Genomic DNA, 18,567 nt, shown 5'->3' on the forward strand with positions numbered 1-18,567 from the left:
ATTCTCACATAGTTACCCTGTTTCTTGTCCACGTGGCTGAGAGTGGTGTGTAGGACGTGGGCGATGGCATCCTCTGTGGATCTGTTGGATCTGTAGGCGAACTGCAGTGGATCTGCGGTGTCTGGGATGGAGGAGGAGATGATGTTCTTCAGCAGCCTCTCAAACACCTTCATTACTACCGAGGTCAGTGCAACTGGCCGGTAATCGTTCAGGGATGAGGGTTTGCTGTACTTGGGCACAGGGATGATGGTGGATCTTTTGAAGCATGTGGGGACCACAGACTTCGCCAGGGACTCGTTGAAGATGTAAGTGAACACACCTGCTAGCTGGTCAGCACAGCAGCTCAGCCCCGACGCTTTCCTTGTGTTAACTCTCTTCAATGCCGCTCGGACGTCATGCTCCGCGATGCTGGTCACCGGTCTCTCGCTGATGACGTCACTGTCCTCGGTAGTCAGGCGGTAGATAGCATTAGCCGCTACTACCACAATGTCATCTTTTATGTGATCCCTGTTTTACTTGACTGTATGTCTAAAATGTGATAAATAAAGTAAAAAAAAAAAGAAAAAAAAAAAAGATAGGATTAGCCGCCTGGCTAACCAGATGCTCTTTAGCATAGCTTGGTTGTAACAAGTGCTTATTTGAATTACTGTTGCCTTCCGATCAGCTCAAAGCAGTCTGGCCATTCTTCCCTGCAATTAAGAAGACATTTTCATCCAGAGACCTGCTGCTCTCTAGAAATTCTCTCTTTTTCTCTGTAAACCCTAGAGACTTTTATGTGGGAAAATCCCAGCAGATCAGCAGTTTTCGAAATACTCAGATCAGCCTGTCAGTCACCAGCTATCATGCCACCTTCAAAGTCACTTTAAATCATCCTTAAATCTGATGCACGCTTTGAACTTCAGCAGGTCATTTTTACCATGTCTATATGTCTAATGAACCGAGCTGCTGCCGCATACATGAATATTTGCACGTAGGAGCACTGAACATGGCTGCTGGTACCAGTCGAGTATTGTTGCTGACTATGTCAATCCCTTTAAGACCACAGTGTACCCATCTTATGATGGCTGCTTCCAGCAGTATAGCAAATTAGTGGATAAGATGAATACCATGTTTTCTCAAGTCATATTCGACTGTCCCTCTCTCGTTGTTTCCTGTCTGTAGTTAAAAAATTATGACAAAGCATATGAAAAAAACTTTATTATTTTATCCACATATGTTATTTAACACACAGCTCAACAAAATCTAGTTAACGATAGTTTACATGAATTTGATTAAACCTGTGGCAGTCAAGTGTGTTACTGTCTGAATGTTTTGAGAAAATGATTGTAATCAGTAGAGTAAAGATTCTTCTTCTTGGGGCATAAAGACCCATATCACTTAAAAAATAACTTTCCAAGTTGTTTTTACATTTAAATTTTATTTTTATAAAAAAGCACCGAAACACTCAATTAAATAGGTGTTGCTAAATGTATCAGCGTGTCTGTGGACCCAGAATGATTTTCTCTGGTTATTTCCTGTCATCACCAAACCTTAAAACTTTTTTTTTTAATCATTGAAACTTTATTGCCACCTGGTGGGGAATTGAAATACCCACATCCTATAAAAAGGCCAAACTTTTGTACAGACATGCATATAGATAAACTAACAGATATTCTGCTAATTTGGCTTCAGCCCATTAAAATGTAAATTATGTTCAGCATTTCTGGCTGTGCTCCATCTCCATCAACTCAACATCTCTTGTACTTATGTTCTTCTGTGAGCTCCCCTTTGTGTCTAGCTTTGACTTGCCTTTGAGAGTTTAGGCATAACTGGTGCTTGTGGGTAGTCGGGTGAGATAAAAAGGCAGAATTATGACAAACGTTAGTTCCAGTCACAATATTTGGTTGCAATTGAAAGATCTCCAGGGTTGGAAGGGGACCCTGGAGTGACGGAAAGACCCTGGAGGAAATCTTATGTTGTGGCTCAGAGCTTCGCTGGGAAAGGAAGGATTTGGACGTGTGTGATGCATGATGATGGATGGACTGATGTTTACCCTCTGATGTACAACATGCCGGGTCTAAGGAAAAGGATAGACTCCTTGGCACCAGGGTTGCCCCACTGACACGGCGACGTAATCCCAAACGCTGTGCTTTCTTCTGAGGTTCAGTGTGTACACTCGCAGGCTGTCCACATGCCACGCTGCGGCAGGATTTGCGAACAGGGCAGGTGTTTTGACGTTCTGCTTTTCTATCGTGCTCCCTCTTTGGACATGTAGATGTCATCTGGCTCTTTTTCACTTGGCTCTCCTTGCCTAAAAGGGGAAAATCAGCAACTGCATGTGGCTTCTGACTGAATTGTTTGTGTCTTGGCTCAGCCACAGCTTGAGATAACTGCTCTGGATGGACCTGATGAGGGAGAGGTGAGTTAGAGATAAAAGACTGTCTGTAATGTCTGGATCTCTTTATGGTCGCTCCTTCCACTAGCAGGTTCACTCCCAAATACTGAGGAACTTCAACTGCAGCCTGAAAATGTGATAAAGTAAAAACAAATCACAAAATTCTCCATGGCATTCATCGTTAAGTAGAAATATCCTGGAAATAAACAGCAATTGGCTTTGAAGCCAGTCCAACCTGTTTGTAAATAAGCTTGAAGCCTCCTGTGTAAGCGCTGGGATCAGTCCTCCAATCTAGCACAACCCTCAGCGTGTCGACTTGCACAGCAGGACAGAGCCGCGCAGTCACAGTGCTGGAGCAGGCCATAGTAGGGCTGGCATTGATCTCTAGAAGCCAAGGCCTCAGATCTCTGCCCAACATAAAATCAGCTCCATAAAGCTCAAAGCTTGCCTTGTGGGGCTCCACCAAATCCTGGGCTGTCTGTAGAGCATGGACAACTGCTTGCTGCATGCCTGGTATCACCACCGACTCCCACTCTGTCTCACGGCCCTCTCGCTGCAGAAAAGAGCGAAACTGTGAGCAGGACCACATATTATCCTCCGGCAGTCCTGGATGGCGGTTACGAGATGGCTGGAAGTGCTTCTGGATGGAGTTGTTGCACAGGTGGACTGAGCTGAGGAAAATGGTAGAAAATGGGAACATCCACAAAGTACTCTAGATAAAAGACACCGTAAAACTTAACTGTAACCTTCATTTTTTGTCTTTTGTTTGAAAACTCTTACTGACCTGTCCAGAGTTTTTGTCGAGTAAGGCTGAGTGGAAAACCGCAGGTAGCACTCTTTGTAGAACCAGATAGTCAGAGGGTTCCAGTCAGTTACAAGGAACCACTGACGGAGGTCAAACTTTGTGCAGTGGACCAGCAGGGGTCGTTCCAAGTATTTTTGAACCACCCACTTACTCTCCTTTGTCAGTGCTCTGTCAGTGTCCACAAGTGCCAAAATCTCATCCAGGTGATTCATACACATAATGCCTAATGATGATGAGGGTGTGGGAGTGAAAAAAGAGGTGAAAGCAGAGTTGATTAAAACACAAAATCAGAACTGCAATTTTGACAGCTATTTGATTCAGCAGTGTTTAAGATGACCTCGTGAATCAAATCTGATATTTGATGATGGAATCTCATATCTTTCCAGTCTTTTTAAAGTAATTTCACTATGCCAGCTTTCAGTCAATACCATGTCAAATTTCCCAGCATACATTCAAAGAATGGGTCATGTTAATTTCTTAACAACACACATAAAGTCAATAATGAAATACAAAGTACTTCAAAAATAAAAAGAAGGCTTGGCTTTACCACTGCTGTGCAGTGCAATAAAGGCCTCTTGTGTGCAGCCAGATGGAAGGAAATGCGACCAAGACCAACAATTCGAGCATGATCGCAGACAGAAAACTATTTGACAGCTCAACAAACAAAAATGATCCCTGGACAAAGTTGTCCTCTGAAATTTGTCAGAAAGTAATAAAAAATGACTTGCAAAGCGCAATAAAAATAAGAAGAGCCCTCCAAAATGAACAGCCATCTACTAAAGATAAATGAGAGTGAAGGCAAAGTAGCTATACCTGCATATATAATTCCACTTAGGCCAGACTTGACTACAAATCATATCTTTGTTGAGATGAAAACAGTGGTGTTAAAAAAACTTATGTGAGTCTTGAAATAAAAACAGTGAAAGGAGGAAAAAAAGAGTATGACATCTTTCTTCTCTATGTATTAAAATTAGTAAAACAAAACCGAAAAAACAGGGATGTTAATAAAATATAGGGTTTTTTTCAAATGTTTTTATGAGAAAGTTTGCACAGAAGACTTGATGCTAGAATTTATGTTGTGCTACTGTAGTCTTGGCAGACTATATTATTATGCACATATAATTTTTACGTAATTTTTATGTATGTGCTGTGGTTTTTTTTCTATTTTGCTGTAATATAACTTCCCAAATAAAAAGGAAAATCTAAAAATATATATATATTAATTATGTCCATTCATCAGTTGAATGTCTGAAAACAAAACCAGGCTTGCTTTCTTCAATATTTTTCACAGCTGTTTACCTGTAAAAAAAAAAAAAAAAAGCAAGCTTGCTATGTAAGTATCATATTAACTATTACGAAGGTAAATTATCAGAAAAAAGCCTAACCTCTTCCTCTTGATTTGGCACCTGGTTTGATGATCCAGATGTTGTTTAATCCATCTGTGTCCAGCTGTGGGCAAACAGCCTGAAGTCTGGTTAACATATCCTGGCAACGCTCCACAAATACACTGCTGCCCCTGATCAGTTTGCCTTTACTGCATATAAACATGTTATTGTTAGAATTGCAAATACAGTTTTATAGTAGTGGTAGTTTTCTGAAGCCCTCTGTATTTTGAACATGTATAGCATGTCATTCTATATTTAACCCCAACCTTTACTTATTGACTTGACTAAGCCATTGCATGGGATGTACCACTGACAGCTACAAGTGGCACCTGACATGAATAAATCCTTCCAGCAGCTAGAAAAGGACAGCACAAAGGCTCTGATCATGGCGGCACAGGAAGCACCAGATGGATGTATGCAGGAGTCTACCGCAGGCGACAGGACCCAGACTGATGCCCCAGAGACAGTCCAGCACATAGTAGCAGGATGTAAGAGGCAAGCCAGGACACCGTACACTGGGAGGCACAACTAAGTGGAGGGAATAGTGTACAAGAGCATACAGAAGTTCCCAAGTCCTAATGAGAGACACCACCAAACATGGTTGGAAACATCATGGCTAAGGTCTTGTGGGACTTCAAGTTCTAGACAGACAAGCAGCTGCGGGCCAATCAATCAGACTTGGTGGTGGTTTACAAAGAGCAGAAGACCATAGTTGTGATAGATGCGACAATCTCAGTGGTCAGTAACATCAGGAAGAAAGAGCACAAGATAATAGAAAAGTACAACTAGAGCACATCCGCTCTAGCTAAAGTCCAAAGTGGTCCCAGTGGTAATGGGAGAACTGGGATCTGTAAACTGTATGTAAGCTGTAAACTGGAAGATGGTCTCCAGCAGATTTGAGACACAACACCTGAGGTCCAGAGGAGTGCAGTGAGCTAAGACATTGCGCAGAACCCTCAAATTCCTAGGTCTCTGGTAGAAGACCCAAGATAAGAAACACACACACGTCCCTTATGGGATCTTCTCCTGACTAATGAGAACTCCAATTTTGCTATTTCAGATACCTTTTAAAGTTGTTAGCAACCTAAATTGATTTTTATAAGCAGACTTCCACTGCCAGTAATGAAAATAAAACGAGTGTAACCCGATGACAATTTGTAGAAAAACCCTGGAAGCTCCCAGAAAATCTCTCAACTCACTGCACAACCATGTAGTAGTGTTTAAGAAACTCTGCCCATTGCGCTTCCTCCACCGAGGGCGGTATTTCTGCTGTTACATCAATGTCGCTGTGCTTTAGAACACTGAGAAACTCTTGACACACGTGTAAGGCTGTGTTAATAATTTCTGGACCAACAGATCGATGCTCCTCATTATCCAACTCTGTAGAGAGAGAGAGAGAGAGAATATTGCACCGTTATACTCCCTCTTGTCCAAACTTTGCATCAAAAGCATTTTTATTCCTATGTGTGAGAAATTATTTCTAAACCTTCAGCGAGACTGTTCTTGGATTTTTGTTTGTCCCCCTCTGGTTCATCTCTTCTCCAAATACTTGTCTCAACCACATACTGCAGCAGACTGGTACATGCTGTTCTCCTGAAATCCTCTTTATGTTCATAAAAAAGAGAAAAACAGTCAGAGAAGCTATTGGACATAAGTAAACTTAAAAATTCTTTGCACCTAAATTACACCTCATTTAGTCTTGTAGAACATCTTTTTTTCTGTTATATGTAATTTACAGCAGACCTATGAATGCATGCTTTTCATCCTCTGCTCCAAGCCTGTAGCATCTTGGGAAGAAAGTGTCTGGATCCGCTGTGTCAAACCACTGAAGGTTACGCAGATTCACACAAAGTCCCACCTGAAAACAAAACAATTACACTGCAGGAAAAGAGCTAAATAAAATGTATGCGCCAGCTAATCATTAGAAACGTTTTACCTTTGTGGTAAATGTTCCAGCATTCGCATAGTGATTGGTCATCTGGTCGTGCCGCAAGGAGCGACAGTCTATGTTGTCCCGTCGTGTCGTCCAGTAGAAATACGTTGTTTCATTTCGAACAAGGCGAGACTACAAGAGTCACAACAAAGACACAAGTGAAAGTCCCTTTGGCTTTACACTGGGCAAGATATCTGTGTTAAGTTAGTGGGTACACCTAAAGCTTATCTTACCATGAGATCATACATGTCATCAAGGTTCTCCCCTTTCTCGCCTTCCTCCGCTCTCTCTGTCACAAGATAAGAGGTGTGTGTATACATGCATGGTTACAGGTGTTAGAGGCTAGCATCTGTAATGCAGCATACGATTTCTTGTTTACCAGCTAAAGGGAAATCCATCTAACTTGTGTTACAATTACTCTCTGTTAATTATTCCCACACTTAGAGGGGGGCAATCCTTTCTCTTTTTGGCCTTACCAGTAAAATAACTGCAGATCAGCCCATCATTACCATCCCCCTCCTCAACGCAGGGGTAAGTAGGTGATCTTTGGACGGGATGTGGCAAACGACGTTCAACCCACCCTCTGGCCCATAATGCAGCACGGATCACTGGATAGGGTCCCTGCACTGAAAACACTTTCCTTAACTGAGAATGACGGGAAGAGAAACGAAGAAAAAAAATATGACACAATCAACTGTGGCATTACAATAAAAATCTGTTTTTACATATGATCACCTTCACAGCTTTGTCCACCAGCGTTTTAGCTGTTTTCAGCCTGTCTGGATTGATCACTGGCAGGCTACGTACACTGGATCGTATCCTTCCCCCCACTGGAGCAACTGTGGATTGTAACACTGGAACAAACTCCAGATTTAAATATGAAGTACTAATTATGTTTTTACCAGCAGATGTACAATGACTTACCTGGCATTTGTCGCTGAGGTCTGTAGGTCTCTTTTCAACTGACCAATGCACAATGTGAAAGAGAAAGCAAAAATGCACCCAGTTGCACTATTTTTACATCATATTATAGGATTTGAAATTATACAGATCTATGAATAGCAAGCTAATATAAGTAGATCCAAATTTATAGGGACATTATTCCAATATCCAAATATACCTTTTCACTGTAGACCTAAACATGCTGTTTAGGCTACTGGCTACTGTTTCCCCTGCAGCTGAAAAATAGAGGAGGCTTTACTATAAATAGTATGGCATGTGGTACCTAAATTTGTCTATGCAGCAGCTGAAGAAGGATGTAAATTGGGTTAATCAGGCATCTTAATCTGAACTGATTTAGGCTGTGATGACTGGCAGAGCTACGCGCAAGAAGGGCGCAGGTGCGCGCACACGAGTAGAAACATAAAACGAATACACCATGACCAGCCGTGGATTGATAAGCCAACTCTCCATGATTTAAATAAGCGATTAAAAAGGCATAACGAATAAATGAATCTCAAATAAAACCAGGTGTTATTTTACAGTGGACATGAATATACAAACCTCTGTTGTCACTTCCCCACTGAACTGGGCTGTATCTGTATGCGTCCATAGACTTGCTCAGTCCGGCTTCCTTCATGCTGCCGCACACTGTTCCCATAACAACCGTGCATGCTCCCACAGACAGTTTATAGTTGCCCCAACAACAGTGTCCAGGAGAAACAGGACGCCACGCCGGTGGATGAAAAATCCACCACCTTGAGGCATGCCTTGAAGAAACTGGATCACTATCGGACACTATCAGTTGCAAACAGCGTGGCTTACAGGTGTATGCGACATGCACACGGACAATTAAGGCACTCATACATGATATGTGTGTGGAAATATCCCGTTGCAGTTGCACTTTGAATTCAGTGTGAATGGAAAAAGTGGTTAAAGAGGGTCAGCTTGCCAAAATTCAATACAGTGCTCTGCAACGTGACTGGTAGGCAAGAGTTCATGCCGAGGTCAATGATGGAAAAAACAAACAAACAAAAACTGTTGCTTTTATTGCCTGGTTAATTAAATCGTATCTCCTTATCTATCAATAAAGATTAACATGTTGCGTAGGTAAAGGAACCCATCTGTGCTACATCGTAAATAACTGCCTTCAATGGTAAATTATGTCATTTACTACGCATGGATCTTTCTTTGCGTAATGCATCAGCTTAACACACGATGGCATCCGAAGACTTCTGGTATATTCTGGATCAATCAGATTCTGAAGGTCTGTGTTCGTTCAAGCCGGTGCGCCAAGAAGGCAACACTAGCGTCTGTTACAGCCTAATATTATGTTACCAATCTGCGTATTTTGTAACCCGAAACCCGCAGTCACAAAGTTTAGTCCAGGTAGAGTGGTTTGCTACTGGACTACATGAAAACATTTATTCTACTGCATGAATTTCATTGTTAGGTTGGAAATTTTTACGCCTTTTCCTACAAAGATCAGTCTCTTAAAATTAATTCAACTGGTAAAGATGAAGCTTTACCCAAATATGATTTCTAGACAGGATGAAATGCATCTGAAATGACAGTTAACCGTTTTTAACAGCTTTGTAATTGAAAAAGAGGAACACATGAGTGAACGACTTTTTTTGCATATTGCATATTGTTATATTTTCGTAAATGGTACGTACATTTATGCATATATGATACAGCAGCCTTCACGTGATATGCCAGACTTTTAACCTGCATGTTTTTTGTTTTGTTTTTTGTGGATTTCAGTATTTCAGACCACTTACTAGCATTAGTAAGATGTGCGTCGTTGTCCCATTAAAACATACCAGCTTCACATTTAGTTTGGTGGGATCTGCGCTACAGTAAGTAAATAAAGTTTATTAATTAAACGTTTTTCACAGACAGAAAGCTAACATACGCACAATAAACAGGAGAAGCACCAATGAACTTTAAACAAGATAAATAATGTTAGTATAAATTATTGTGTAGGTTGAGTTATTTGTCATATTAAGATTATGCAGTCGTTTTAGACGGGATTGAACCTTTTGCTGTACACAGTAGTCGCACAACCGGAAACTGCTGGAAAGAACACTGTAAAGAAGCTCTGTAGGCTCATAATAGTCTTGGCTTCAACGTGTTGGTAGCAGCAATGCGTCGCAGCTCGTTGCTTACCTCTGCGCTCTGATTGGATGGGGCTGCAGTGATGCTCTCCGCATCCTGCTTTCACACAGCTACAGCAGGAGGGAGGGGAGCTCGAAGCGCGACTGGGAAATCATCTCAACACAGGAGCAAAATAACAGTTTTCTTCGCTTTAGTCCTTTGAGATAGATGTAAACACTTAATATGGCCGCAGAAACAAAGGGAGCTGATGTAGCCCATTCGTGACTGTTCACTCAAAACGTCCGAAAACAGCGCAAAGCGGCTCAGTGAAAGTCTTACTTTACACTCCGTGAAGGTAAAGCAGGATAACCAGGAGACCATGAGCGCGCAAGTCAACGACCCCGAGAGTATACTGTGCTACCAGGTAAAGTGGTTTTTTACTGTGTGCTGCATTGCTTTGACACTGTGGGCTGGCACTGAGCAGGGTGCACACAACCTCGGACAATTGTAGTCCCATGCTTCGAGATTCTCTCAAACTCAAAGATTGAGAGCACTCCGGAAGGTTTATAATATTATTTTTATTTCGTTATTCTACCTAAACATTTTAATGGTTAAGAGACCTCAGTAAAACATTTTGTATGATGTTAAGGTGTGTTTCCTGCCCTACAGGATGATGCTGTAATCGGGGGATGTTGTTGATGTTGTTCTGAGTTGCGAACACGTGCACTGATTCCGGAGAGCATTGAAATGCGCAGAGGGGTCGTAGCTCCTGGGACTAACGCACAAGAATACATGAAGGATTGCGTTCTGGAAATGCCGTGGACACGGTGCTGTGAGAGTGCAGCAGATTATTGATTAGATATTTTCCTCCTGTCCAACACAGCGCTCATTAAAAACTGCTGGTCCGAACGACGCGTGTGCACGAGGCAGAATAAAAGGAAGAGATGTGTGGTGGATTTTTAGTTGAACGGCGTGTTATTTCTGCTTAGTTACCCTCAAATGACCTTGACGCCATTCTCACATGGTGTTCTATAAAGAGCCGAGGGTCTGTTTCCATACAGGCAGAAGGGGGACAGCTTGTGGGAAAGCTGTGGTTTGAAGGGGAAATTGTCTTGATCCAGTGTCCTGCTGATGTGCATGTGTCATGTCCTCTAACAGAATCTCAGTAGCAGTATGGATAAGAAAGCCAGTGAGCACACCAGGCTTCATTCAAACTGACAATCATTAACATTTGAACAGACTGATTATAACCACCCTGGCATGCAGTTGGGCAGCTTAATGGACTTGATGCAACCTGCCCTAACAGTCATGTCACCCTTTTGATTCATAGCATCCTGTCTGGGCCAGAGACAGATGGAGTAAGACCAGAGGTGAGCTGGGAAGTCTCTGACATGATTAGCCAGCTTTCAGTAAGGGAGAGGAAATGGCCAGAAGCTCTTCAAATATTAGCGTTATCTAAGCTTGTGTTAAAATCTGTATAATTGTCTCTCCACCATGTCTGTGATGTGTTGTGGACCTTTGCATTTCATACCACCTGCAACCTGTTGATTTCTCACACGGTGCTGCTGATGGGGCTCAGGTGGTGGGAAAAGAGAGGTAATTTCTTTGAGGAAAATGCAAAATGTAAAAATGGATAACAGCAGTAAGGCTGGGAATAGAACAGTTTCACTTAGATATATCTGCATGATTCAAAGATACGTTGATGAAGGGTTAATTATTACATTATTAATAATAACAATTAATGTAATAATTAATAAGTATTAATGTTTCCTTGCCATAAAAGGCGAATAATGTCAGCTTCCACGTTTAATCTATGATACTGCATTATATATATATAAATATTTTTTAGAGGTTTGTTAATTTTTTTTAAAATATTTGGTTTAGATACAAAGTAACTACGTATACAACTACTGGAAAAAGTACAAATCAGTTGAAGCTGAAGTGCAACCGTGGAAGAATATGGATATAGGACTGGACAAACAGATGTTGTTGTATCAAGCAAATTGTCAGTTTTATATATGTGTCTTTCTCCAAGTACTAAACAGGCGAGGTAATGTCACGCTTGGGAAATAATTATTGTGTAAATGTTATCAGATACTCTTTACTGATTGCATAAATTGACTTTTTAGTCCATTCGCCCCATGCAGCCAAATTTGATCTCACAACTAGCACAACCTTTGCATAGAACAAAGAGCAACTTGAACTTAATTAATAAACTACTATGTTTTAAGAAAAATAAGTGAAATTTCACAAAATGTCCACATTCAGCCAGTGTGCTGCCATTGCAAAGAACTCTAAGGTCCAAAATGAGTGAAATGCATCATGACAGCTACTCCGGTTAACTGTCACTGGGATGTTGGTCAAAAGCTTCTAATTGTCTTTTTCAACAAAAGATTGTAAAGCTGACAATGACTCAGACCTCCATCTTTGCAAAGCCCTTTGAGGACTGGATTAAATCTTCTGGCAGGGTGGTTTTGGTCCATGGGCTGTATTTTGGACACCCTTAGTTTAACCACTGATAAAGTTTAGTCTTACTGTTACAAACTTGAGTGCTTCATTTTAGTAGGCACAGTGTAATTTTTTTTAGTGCCATTCATGCACTGCGTTTGCAGTACCTGCAATAAAGGAAAGTATTGTATTGATTGAGACGACTTAATTTTCCCTCACTACTTTCATTTATCTAACAGAAATGTAAATCAATAAATCCAAATACCAGCAAAAACAAGCCTACAGACACAGTCAAAACAAACTGCAATGACTTCCAGATCTCTAACTAAACCAACTAAACAGGTATTCATTTTCAAATGTTCACAGTATCACTCCCAGGCCTGCTACTATAAGTGATTTTCAGTTACAGTTAATAAGTTAGTGCTCTCCACATCGTGCATTTGTCTGCATTTTAAGCCCATCAAGCACAAAACTGTCACAGTTCCCAGTTTAGTCGCTTTACGGCAACTATTTGGCATCGGCCCCAAAGTTTCATTTTAATTAGTTAAGTGGTATAGAATCCATTTAGTGACCGTGATCAATAAGCCCCCATCTAATGAATGAATGTGTACTTTAAAGAGCAACATTCTAGTTTCCAAAAGTCTCCACGTTATGTGAAAACTGTACTAAAACTCTCATTTTTAAGGCGCTCAATACATTATTATAGTAATGAGGCATGACCAGCACGTCCAATTATTGGCAGCCATTTAGTTTGAAAGAGCGTGTATAATCACAGATATGTGAAAAACTTCAAAAATTAGGAAATGGTGTAGAAGAGTCTTTGGGAATCATTTGGTCCCCTGGACTTTGGCACTAGTATTTATTTATTTATTTCAATTTTTGGGCCAGATGACTGAGAATTAGTTAAAAACGCAAAACTCAGTGCTCAGCCCGCTTTAGTGTTTGCTTTTGATTATTTAACCTTATTGTGTACTATATTGTAGAAGGTGTGATTTTTAATTACAGTATATATTACAGTCTTTTACCCACACAGCCATTTGAGCTGGCAGTAATCTTTCTAGAAGGAAAATAATTAGAGAGAGAGCTACAGGGAGGCTGAATTCAACATGTGGCATTGAATAAGGTGTGTATGAGTCATGCTACTCGTGGGCTGATACAGTCAAAACAGCCGTCCCTCTCATCCTACCTCCCCCAGCTATCTCTTTTCCTCTTTCACTCTTTCACCATTACCTCTTCCTCTCCACCATTCATGTTCATCCCCTTCTCTTAGTGAAGCGCTGTCACATGCGTCTGCACCAGATCTGTAATGTCACCGTGCTATGGACACGTTTAAATAACCTGGGGCTATGGCGCCAAGTGCCAATCCAGGCTCTCAGAAACAAAGCTCAGTCTGGAAGTGACAGACCCAGTTGTCTGAGTCAGGGCGTATATCCCTGCTGTCAATTCAGAGTGCTTGTGTGTGGGGAATAGCGCAGAGGGGTCAGCATTGAAAAGGGAGGTGGGGTGTTGTTGGAGTTTGAAGATAAAAATAGGAGACGCCAGAGAAACACAGTTAAGGAGGAGAAGGGAAATTTTGTCTCAAAAGATTTGCTGAAAAACTTTTGTTACAGAGCGCGAAATCAATGTTATGATTGGTCAAGTCAGGAATGAAATCTCAAAAGACTTGAAAGTTCAGGCTTATTTTTGCAACAATTTTTTTGCTCATACGCGCATCATTTTCCTGCCTCTTGTGTTTTCAAAGCTCTCCATCAAGAGCTCAAAGTCTTTACAGTAGCCAGCGAGCTCTGACTCCACTCACAGCTCCTTTGCAGTCCCGTTGGAGTCAGAGAGCATTTTAGTGCCAAGCATCGATTGCCCCGCTCAGCTAGGACACGGGGATTCAAATCATTGCTGCTCTACTTGTTCGGGACGATAAGCAGTTCAATATGTTGTTTTGTTTTTTATCCTCTTTGATGCTTTTCGAGAACACCTTGTCAAATAATACTTATCTTAAAGATGACGTCCTGCATCACAGGCAGGTTTTATCAGCAGTCTAAGTAGGACATTCAACCCTGCTCTGGGAATCTGACATGTTTCTGGGACAGCCTGCTCGGCGTTTTCAGAGGTATCAAACTCACATTTCATTTTCATACTGAGACACTAGACTGAGGTGTTTAAAGTCATCAGCAGGTAGATCTTTGAAATTGGCTAAGTGTAATACATAGAATCATTTGTTTCCATTCTAACAGTTTGTCATTTACTAGGTGAACAAAAATATTATTTCATACCCTTTTAATATTTAAAAAATTCAAAGGGCATAAAACATCAGATTAATTCCCTGGAAAAGGCGCTGTCTTTTTTTCTACGCACAATTTTGCTTCTTAACATTACTGTCTCTTCACTGCACATCAACAAAAAGCTTCAGTAAAGTTAAAAAGACCATCCTTTAAAAAAGTCGCATTACTTTGGGAAAATCTGGAGGGCAAATACCTCTGATGTCCCAAGAAAGCAAAACATAGCTAGAGTTTATTTACAAAAATACAGCGCAGTTAAGTTCTGATCTTTTCCAGCTTTGAATTCACATGATATTTGAATTAACACTATCACGTCTTTTTAGTCACAAAGCAGCTTCGGTGAGGGTTGACTGTTTCCGCCGAGATGCTGGTAAAGGACAGAACCTCAAGGACAGGCAGCCATTTTGGCAGTGAACTGATCCTGTGGTACAGTCGTGCTAATCTGTTGGGGAAATTATTGAGCCATAATCCCACCTCAGTACGGTGGCAGATGTTGATCTTGAGGAAAAGAGTAAAGAAAGAGGTCCGGTTGCCAGGATATAAAAACAGGCAGAATCACACAAATGACTTGCTCTGTCAGTGGAAAATTACGCACACATGCGTGCTTTGAGGGTCACAGATGTGCTCCCACAGAGGGAACAAACAAAACTTTGAGTTCCATGTGAGCCTTTAATTAGCTGAAGCATGTAACGTGACACAGGAGAGGTGAGTTGTGAATGACAGGGAACCATTAACCTGTTAAAAACACACACACTTGCATGAATTTGCCATTAAGGAAGTGCTGTTAGTCAACTGTGACCTAGATGACTGCGGGCTGCGAGTCACGAGCATAGACTGAGGAGAAAGAACATCATAATCATGGAACAGATACATGGTTGTGTAATCTGATCTCGCCCACAGTGGCGACCTTTTATTTCTTTCATGTTGCATCTTTTCCTCTGTATAATGCAGCTTCACTCAGTCTGTAGTTGTAGTTATTGTTTTAGAGTTTAGATGTCTCAGTCTGTGTGTGTGTGTGTGTGTGTGTAAATGGAAACAAACTAATTGATCTGATCTGATGACCTGTCTGGGACAAAGAGCCTTTAGAGTCGTCCCTCTTTTGGAGTGTGTCTATATGTTTAGTAAAGCTGCAGTTCTAATGGAGCTGACTGCCTGCAGCCTGAGCCCAAACCTATAAACTGCATGAAACAACCAACACCTGCACAGCTGCAAAGATTACTGGGGCATTGTGTGTGAGAGAAAATCACAGCTACATGTGAATGCACACAGAGCTTTGAACAGTAGATTTGAATGACCTGGTTTGTATAGATGATATATCTTCCACATGTTCTTCTCGCTCTTATAAATGCAAACCCTAATTAAAAAATCATAAACAAAACTCTGTTTAAAATGTAAATAAAACAGAATGCAATGAACAGCAACATGTCCCAAGAAGTTAGGTCGACCAGTTATAGTTGGCCCAACAGCTGGTCTTTTCAGACATTCCCAGATGTTTACAGACTTAATGGAAGAGGGAATGCTGCACAGTGCTAAACATGGCCCAAAGTGTGTCCCAACTTTTATGTGATGCTACCAGTAAATTGAAAGTGGGCTTCCCAGTTCTTTTGTACATACAGTACAGTACTTCTGTTTGTAACGATCCAGTGTTTTCACTTTGGAGACTCAGTTTCTGTTTGACATTTTCTGTTTGACTTTGTTCTAGTCTTCAATTTGAATATTACCTTTGCTCAGATAAGATTTTTATTCTGATTTAGTATTCATAGTTTTCTTTGTTAGTTATTCTCAGGTTTTTCCTCTCCTCCTATCATCTGTGTGCCTAGTCTGTGTATCTGTTAGGTCTCCCCTAAGGGAGAGGCCAGCCACCCTTCAGAGGAAGCTCATTTCCACTACTTGTATCTTCAATCTCCTTTCGGTCAATACCCAAATATCATGACCACAGGTAAGGTTAGGGATGTAGATGAACCTGTAAAGGGTCTGTTAATTCGAGAGCTTCACTTTTATGCTCATCTGTCTTCACCACTACGAACCGGTGCTGCTTCCGCATCACTGCATCTCCCCTCTCCCCTCACTCATTAACAAGACCCTGAGATACATAAACTCTTAGGGCAGAAAGTCGTCCTTGACCCTGAGCGGGCACTCCACCCTTTTCCGGCTGAGGACCATGGCAGACTTGGAGGTGCTGATTCTCATCCCCGCTGCTTCACACTCGGCTGCGAACCGCTCCAATGCAAACTGCAGTTTTACTGATCAAGACAGTGTTCTGAAGCAAAAGTTGCATTACTATAAAATAAACCAACAAACCAACTGATGCAGCCTCTGCCCCTGTTTGTAAGTCCAGTTATCAGGAATAAAGACATAAATCTTTAAAAACAGATCACCAGTATCTACTTTTATTTTTTAAGATATATAAATCTAAAATAGCTAACTCTAGTTCAAAGAAAACAAAGAGGAACAGGATTAGAAGTGAACACAGTGACAGCTCAGGTTGAGAGAGGCAAGGCTGAGATGGTTTGGTCATGTTATGAGAAATTACAGTGAATACGCTGGACAAAGGATGTTGAATATGGAAGACCAGATAGAAGTCTCATGGGTGTAGTGAAGGAGGACATGCAGTGGGTTGGTGTGACAGAGGAGGATGTTAGGGATAGAGGTAGATAATCCACTGTGGAGACCACCTAAGGAAGCAACCAAAAGGATAAAAAGTAGACATTACTCTGGAGTAAATAGTTTATTAGTCAAGTGTTATTTTCATGGCTCTGTAGTGTAGTGGTTTACACATTTGCTCAACAAGTGAAAGAGCCCCAGTTTGATTCTGGGATGAGACACAAATCCCTTTGGAAGTGCATCTGGTGTAAAAAAAAAAAAAGTAGTAACCAAAACATGTGGAGCTGCTCACAGTGGTGACCCTCTGTGAATAAGCTGACAGCGTTTTAGTCCTATTTTCATCAGCAGATGTATTGTTGTATGGCTGTCCTGCCTCAGAAGCATCTGTAGAATTAAATGAAACTTCGATGCACTTAACTGCTACATGTAGCCCACATACACCTTGAGTCCCATTCGGTCTTTGGCCAAAGCCTGACTACCTAATTAGGTACCCTTAATCTTTGAAATAACAGAATTGGCTTGGGAATATGAAGTGCTCAGTCACCGAAGAAGAAAAAAGAAATCCCAAAGCGCTGATATGGTAGAGAGGATGTGAAAGGAGGCAAGAAGGCAGCACCAGGCCACCCATTGTGTTTCTTTTAAGCTCATTTGAAAGAGGCTGTTATAAAACATAACCGAAGTGTGTTGTGGATTTGAATTTTTGCTTATAATAGAGTAAGACATTCATCTGTCTGAACTGCATGTTAATTACTTTTTCCTTATCAGAATCTTATGTTAATATGCTTAGCTGTTCCATTTTTAGCAGCATGGAGAGGCTAAAGAAAGTGGGAGATTAAATACTGCTTTGGGACTTCAAGTTACAGACACACTTACAGCACTGTCTTGCTTTTAAATCACATTTCATAAGTGCAGCCAGAAACCATTGAGTTCTTGCAATAAAACATGCGTGGGGTTTTATCAGTTAAACCCTGTGAGAAATAAAAAGCTCTTGCTCCATAACACACAGTGATACACACAGGGTACTGGAGTGCAATAGATGTTTTGTGTCCTGACAGGCTTTATGTATCAGGATATGTTTCTCCAACTGTGGTCATAATTTTATACTATGGTTTTTTTTTTCGTCCTTTGTTCAGATTCGACATTTTGTGCAAGCAAAAGGCCATCTCTCTGAAGTGCTCCTTTCATCAGGGCAATGATTTTAGGCGTGCCATCAAATCCACCTAGGGATGGTTCTAAAAAGAATAAATTGAGGGACTGCCCCAGTGAAAGCCAAAGTTTGGAACCCCGTTGAATTTCTGTTGGGAGACTTGAAATGGGCCGCACATGCAAGAAAACCCTGAAACAATTTGCAGTTGAGGGAGTTTCTGGAATTTTAGCAAGTCATCATTCAGATATATTTTCAAATAGATGATTGAAAGAGCTAATCGTCCATATGTATTGTGTTCATATGAATACTTTGTAGCATTGTCCAGGTTCTTGCTCTTATGTGTATGTCTGACAAATGTGAGTCAGTGGCTCTGCTGTAGACCAAGCTAATATTACAATCCAAAAGCCCTTCGGGAAGACATATTGCAACTATTGTTGCTGCTGTGGTCATTATGCAGCAATCCCAGCCACAGCAAAACATTGCTGACAGAGACACTGCAAGTCTTCAGTGTTTCCCCTTTAGTTTTTCCCCTAAAAGGCAATGCAATGAATGGATTATCCAG

The 18,567-nt window shown here is 41.1% G+C and overlaps 2 protein-coding genes across 6 annotated transcripts in view; one reads left to right on the plus strand and one right to left on the minus strand.

Moving 5' to 3' along the window:
- Nucleotides 1-1,211: 1,211 nt before the first annotated feature.
- ttll3 (tubulin tyrosine ligase-like family, member 3) lies at nucleotides 1,212-8,316 on the minus strand. 4 transcript variants are annotated; one of them, XM_085273843.1, is made up of 14 exons: nucleotides 8,001-8,015; nucleotides 7,618-7,675; nucleotides 7,422-7,459; nucleotides 7,233-7,351; nucleotides 6,974-7,142; nucleotides 6,731-6,786; nucleotides 6,501-6,629; nucleotides 6,308-6,422; nucleotides 6,051-6,167; nucleotides 5,764-5,944; nucleotides 4,565-4,713; nucleotides 3,159-3,402; nucleotides 2,610-3,045; nucleotides 1,212-2,501 (listed from the first exon to the last, which is right to left on the minus strand). In XM_085273843.1, the coding sequence occupies exons 3-14, from the start codon at nucleotides 7,426-7,428 to the stop codon at nucleotides 1,728-1,730; spliced, it is 2,496 nt and encodes an 831-aa protein (XP_085129969.1). In that variant the 5' UTR covers nucleotides 7,429-7,459; nucleotides 7,618-7,675; nucleotides 8,001-8,015; the 3' UTR covers nucleotides 1,212-1,727. The 4 variants fall into 4 exon arrangements, with proteins under 4 accessions (XP_085129969.1, XP_085129968.1, XP_085129970.1 ...); XM_085273842.1 differs by lacking the exon at nucleotides 7,618-7,675 and having other exon boundaries at nucleotides 8,001-8,082; XM_085273844.1 differs by lacking the exon at nucleotides 8,001-8,015 and having other exon boundaries at nucleotides 7,233-7,336; nucleotides 7,618-7,665.
- Nucleotides 8,317-9,631: 1,315 nt separating this feature from the next.
- slc4a8 (solute carrier family 4 member 8) overlaps nucleotides 9,632-18,567 on the plus strand; it is a 33,871-nt gene continuing 24,935 nt past the window's right edge. The window contains exon 1 of one of the 2 annotated variants that reach the window (XM_085273845.1): nucleotides 9,632-9,957. In XM_085273845.1, coding sequence (XP_085129971.1) covers nucleotides 9,913-9,957 — 45 coding nt within the window. In that variant the 5' untranslated portion in view covers nucleotides 9,632-9,912. The remainder of the gene's footprint in view (nucleotides 9,958-18,567) is intronic. The other variant, XM_085273847.1, reaches the window with a different exon arrangement.

This window comes from Mchenga conophoros, linkage group LG5 (genome assembly GCF_057382185.1).
Source record: "Mchenga conophoros isolate Kocher_MC1m ecotype Shallow Benthic linkage group LG5, M_conophoros_male_GT1.1, whole genome shotgun sequence".
NCBI lineage: Eukaryota > Metazoa > Chordata > Actinopteri > Cichliformes > Cichlidae > Mchenga > Mchenga conophoros.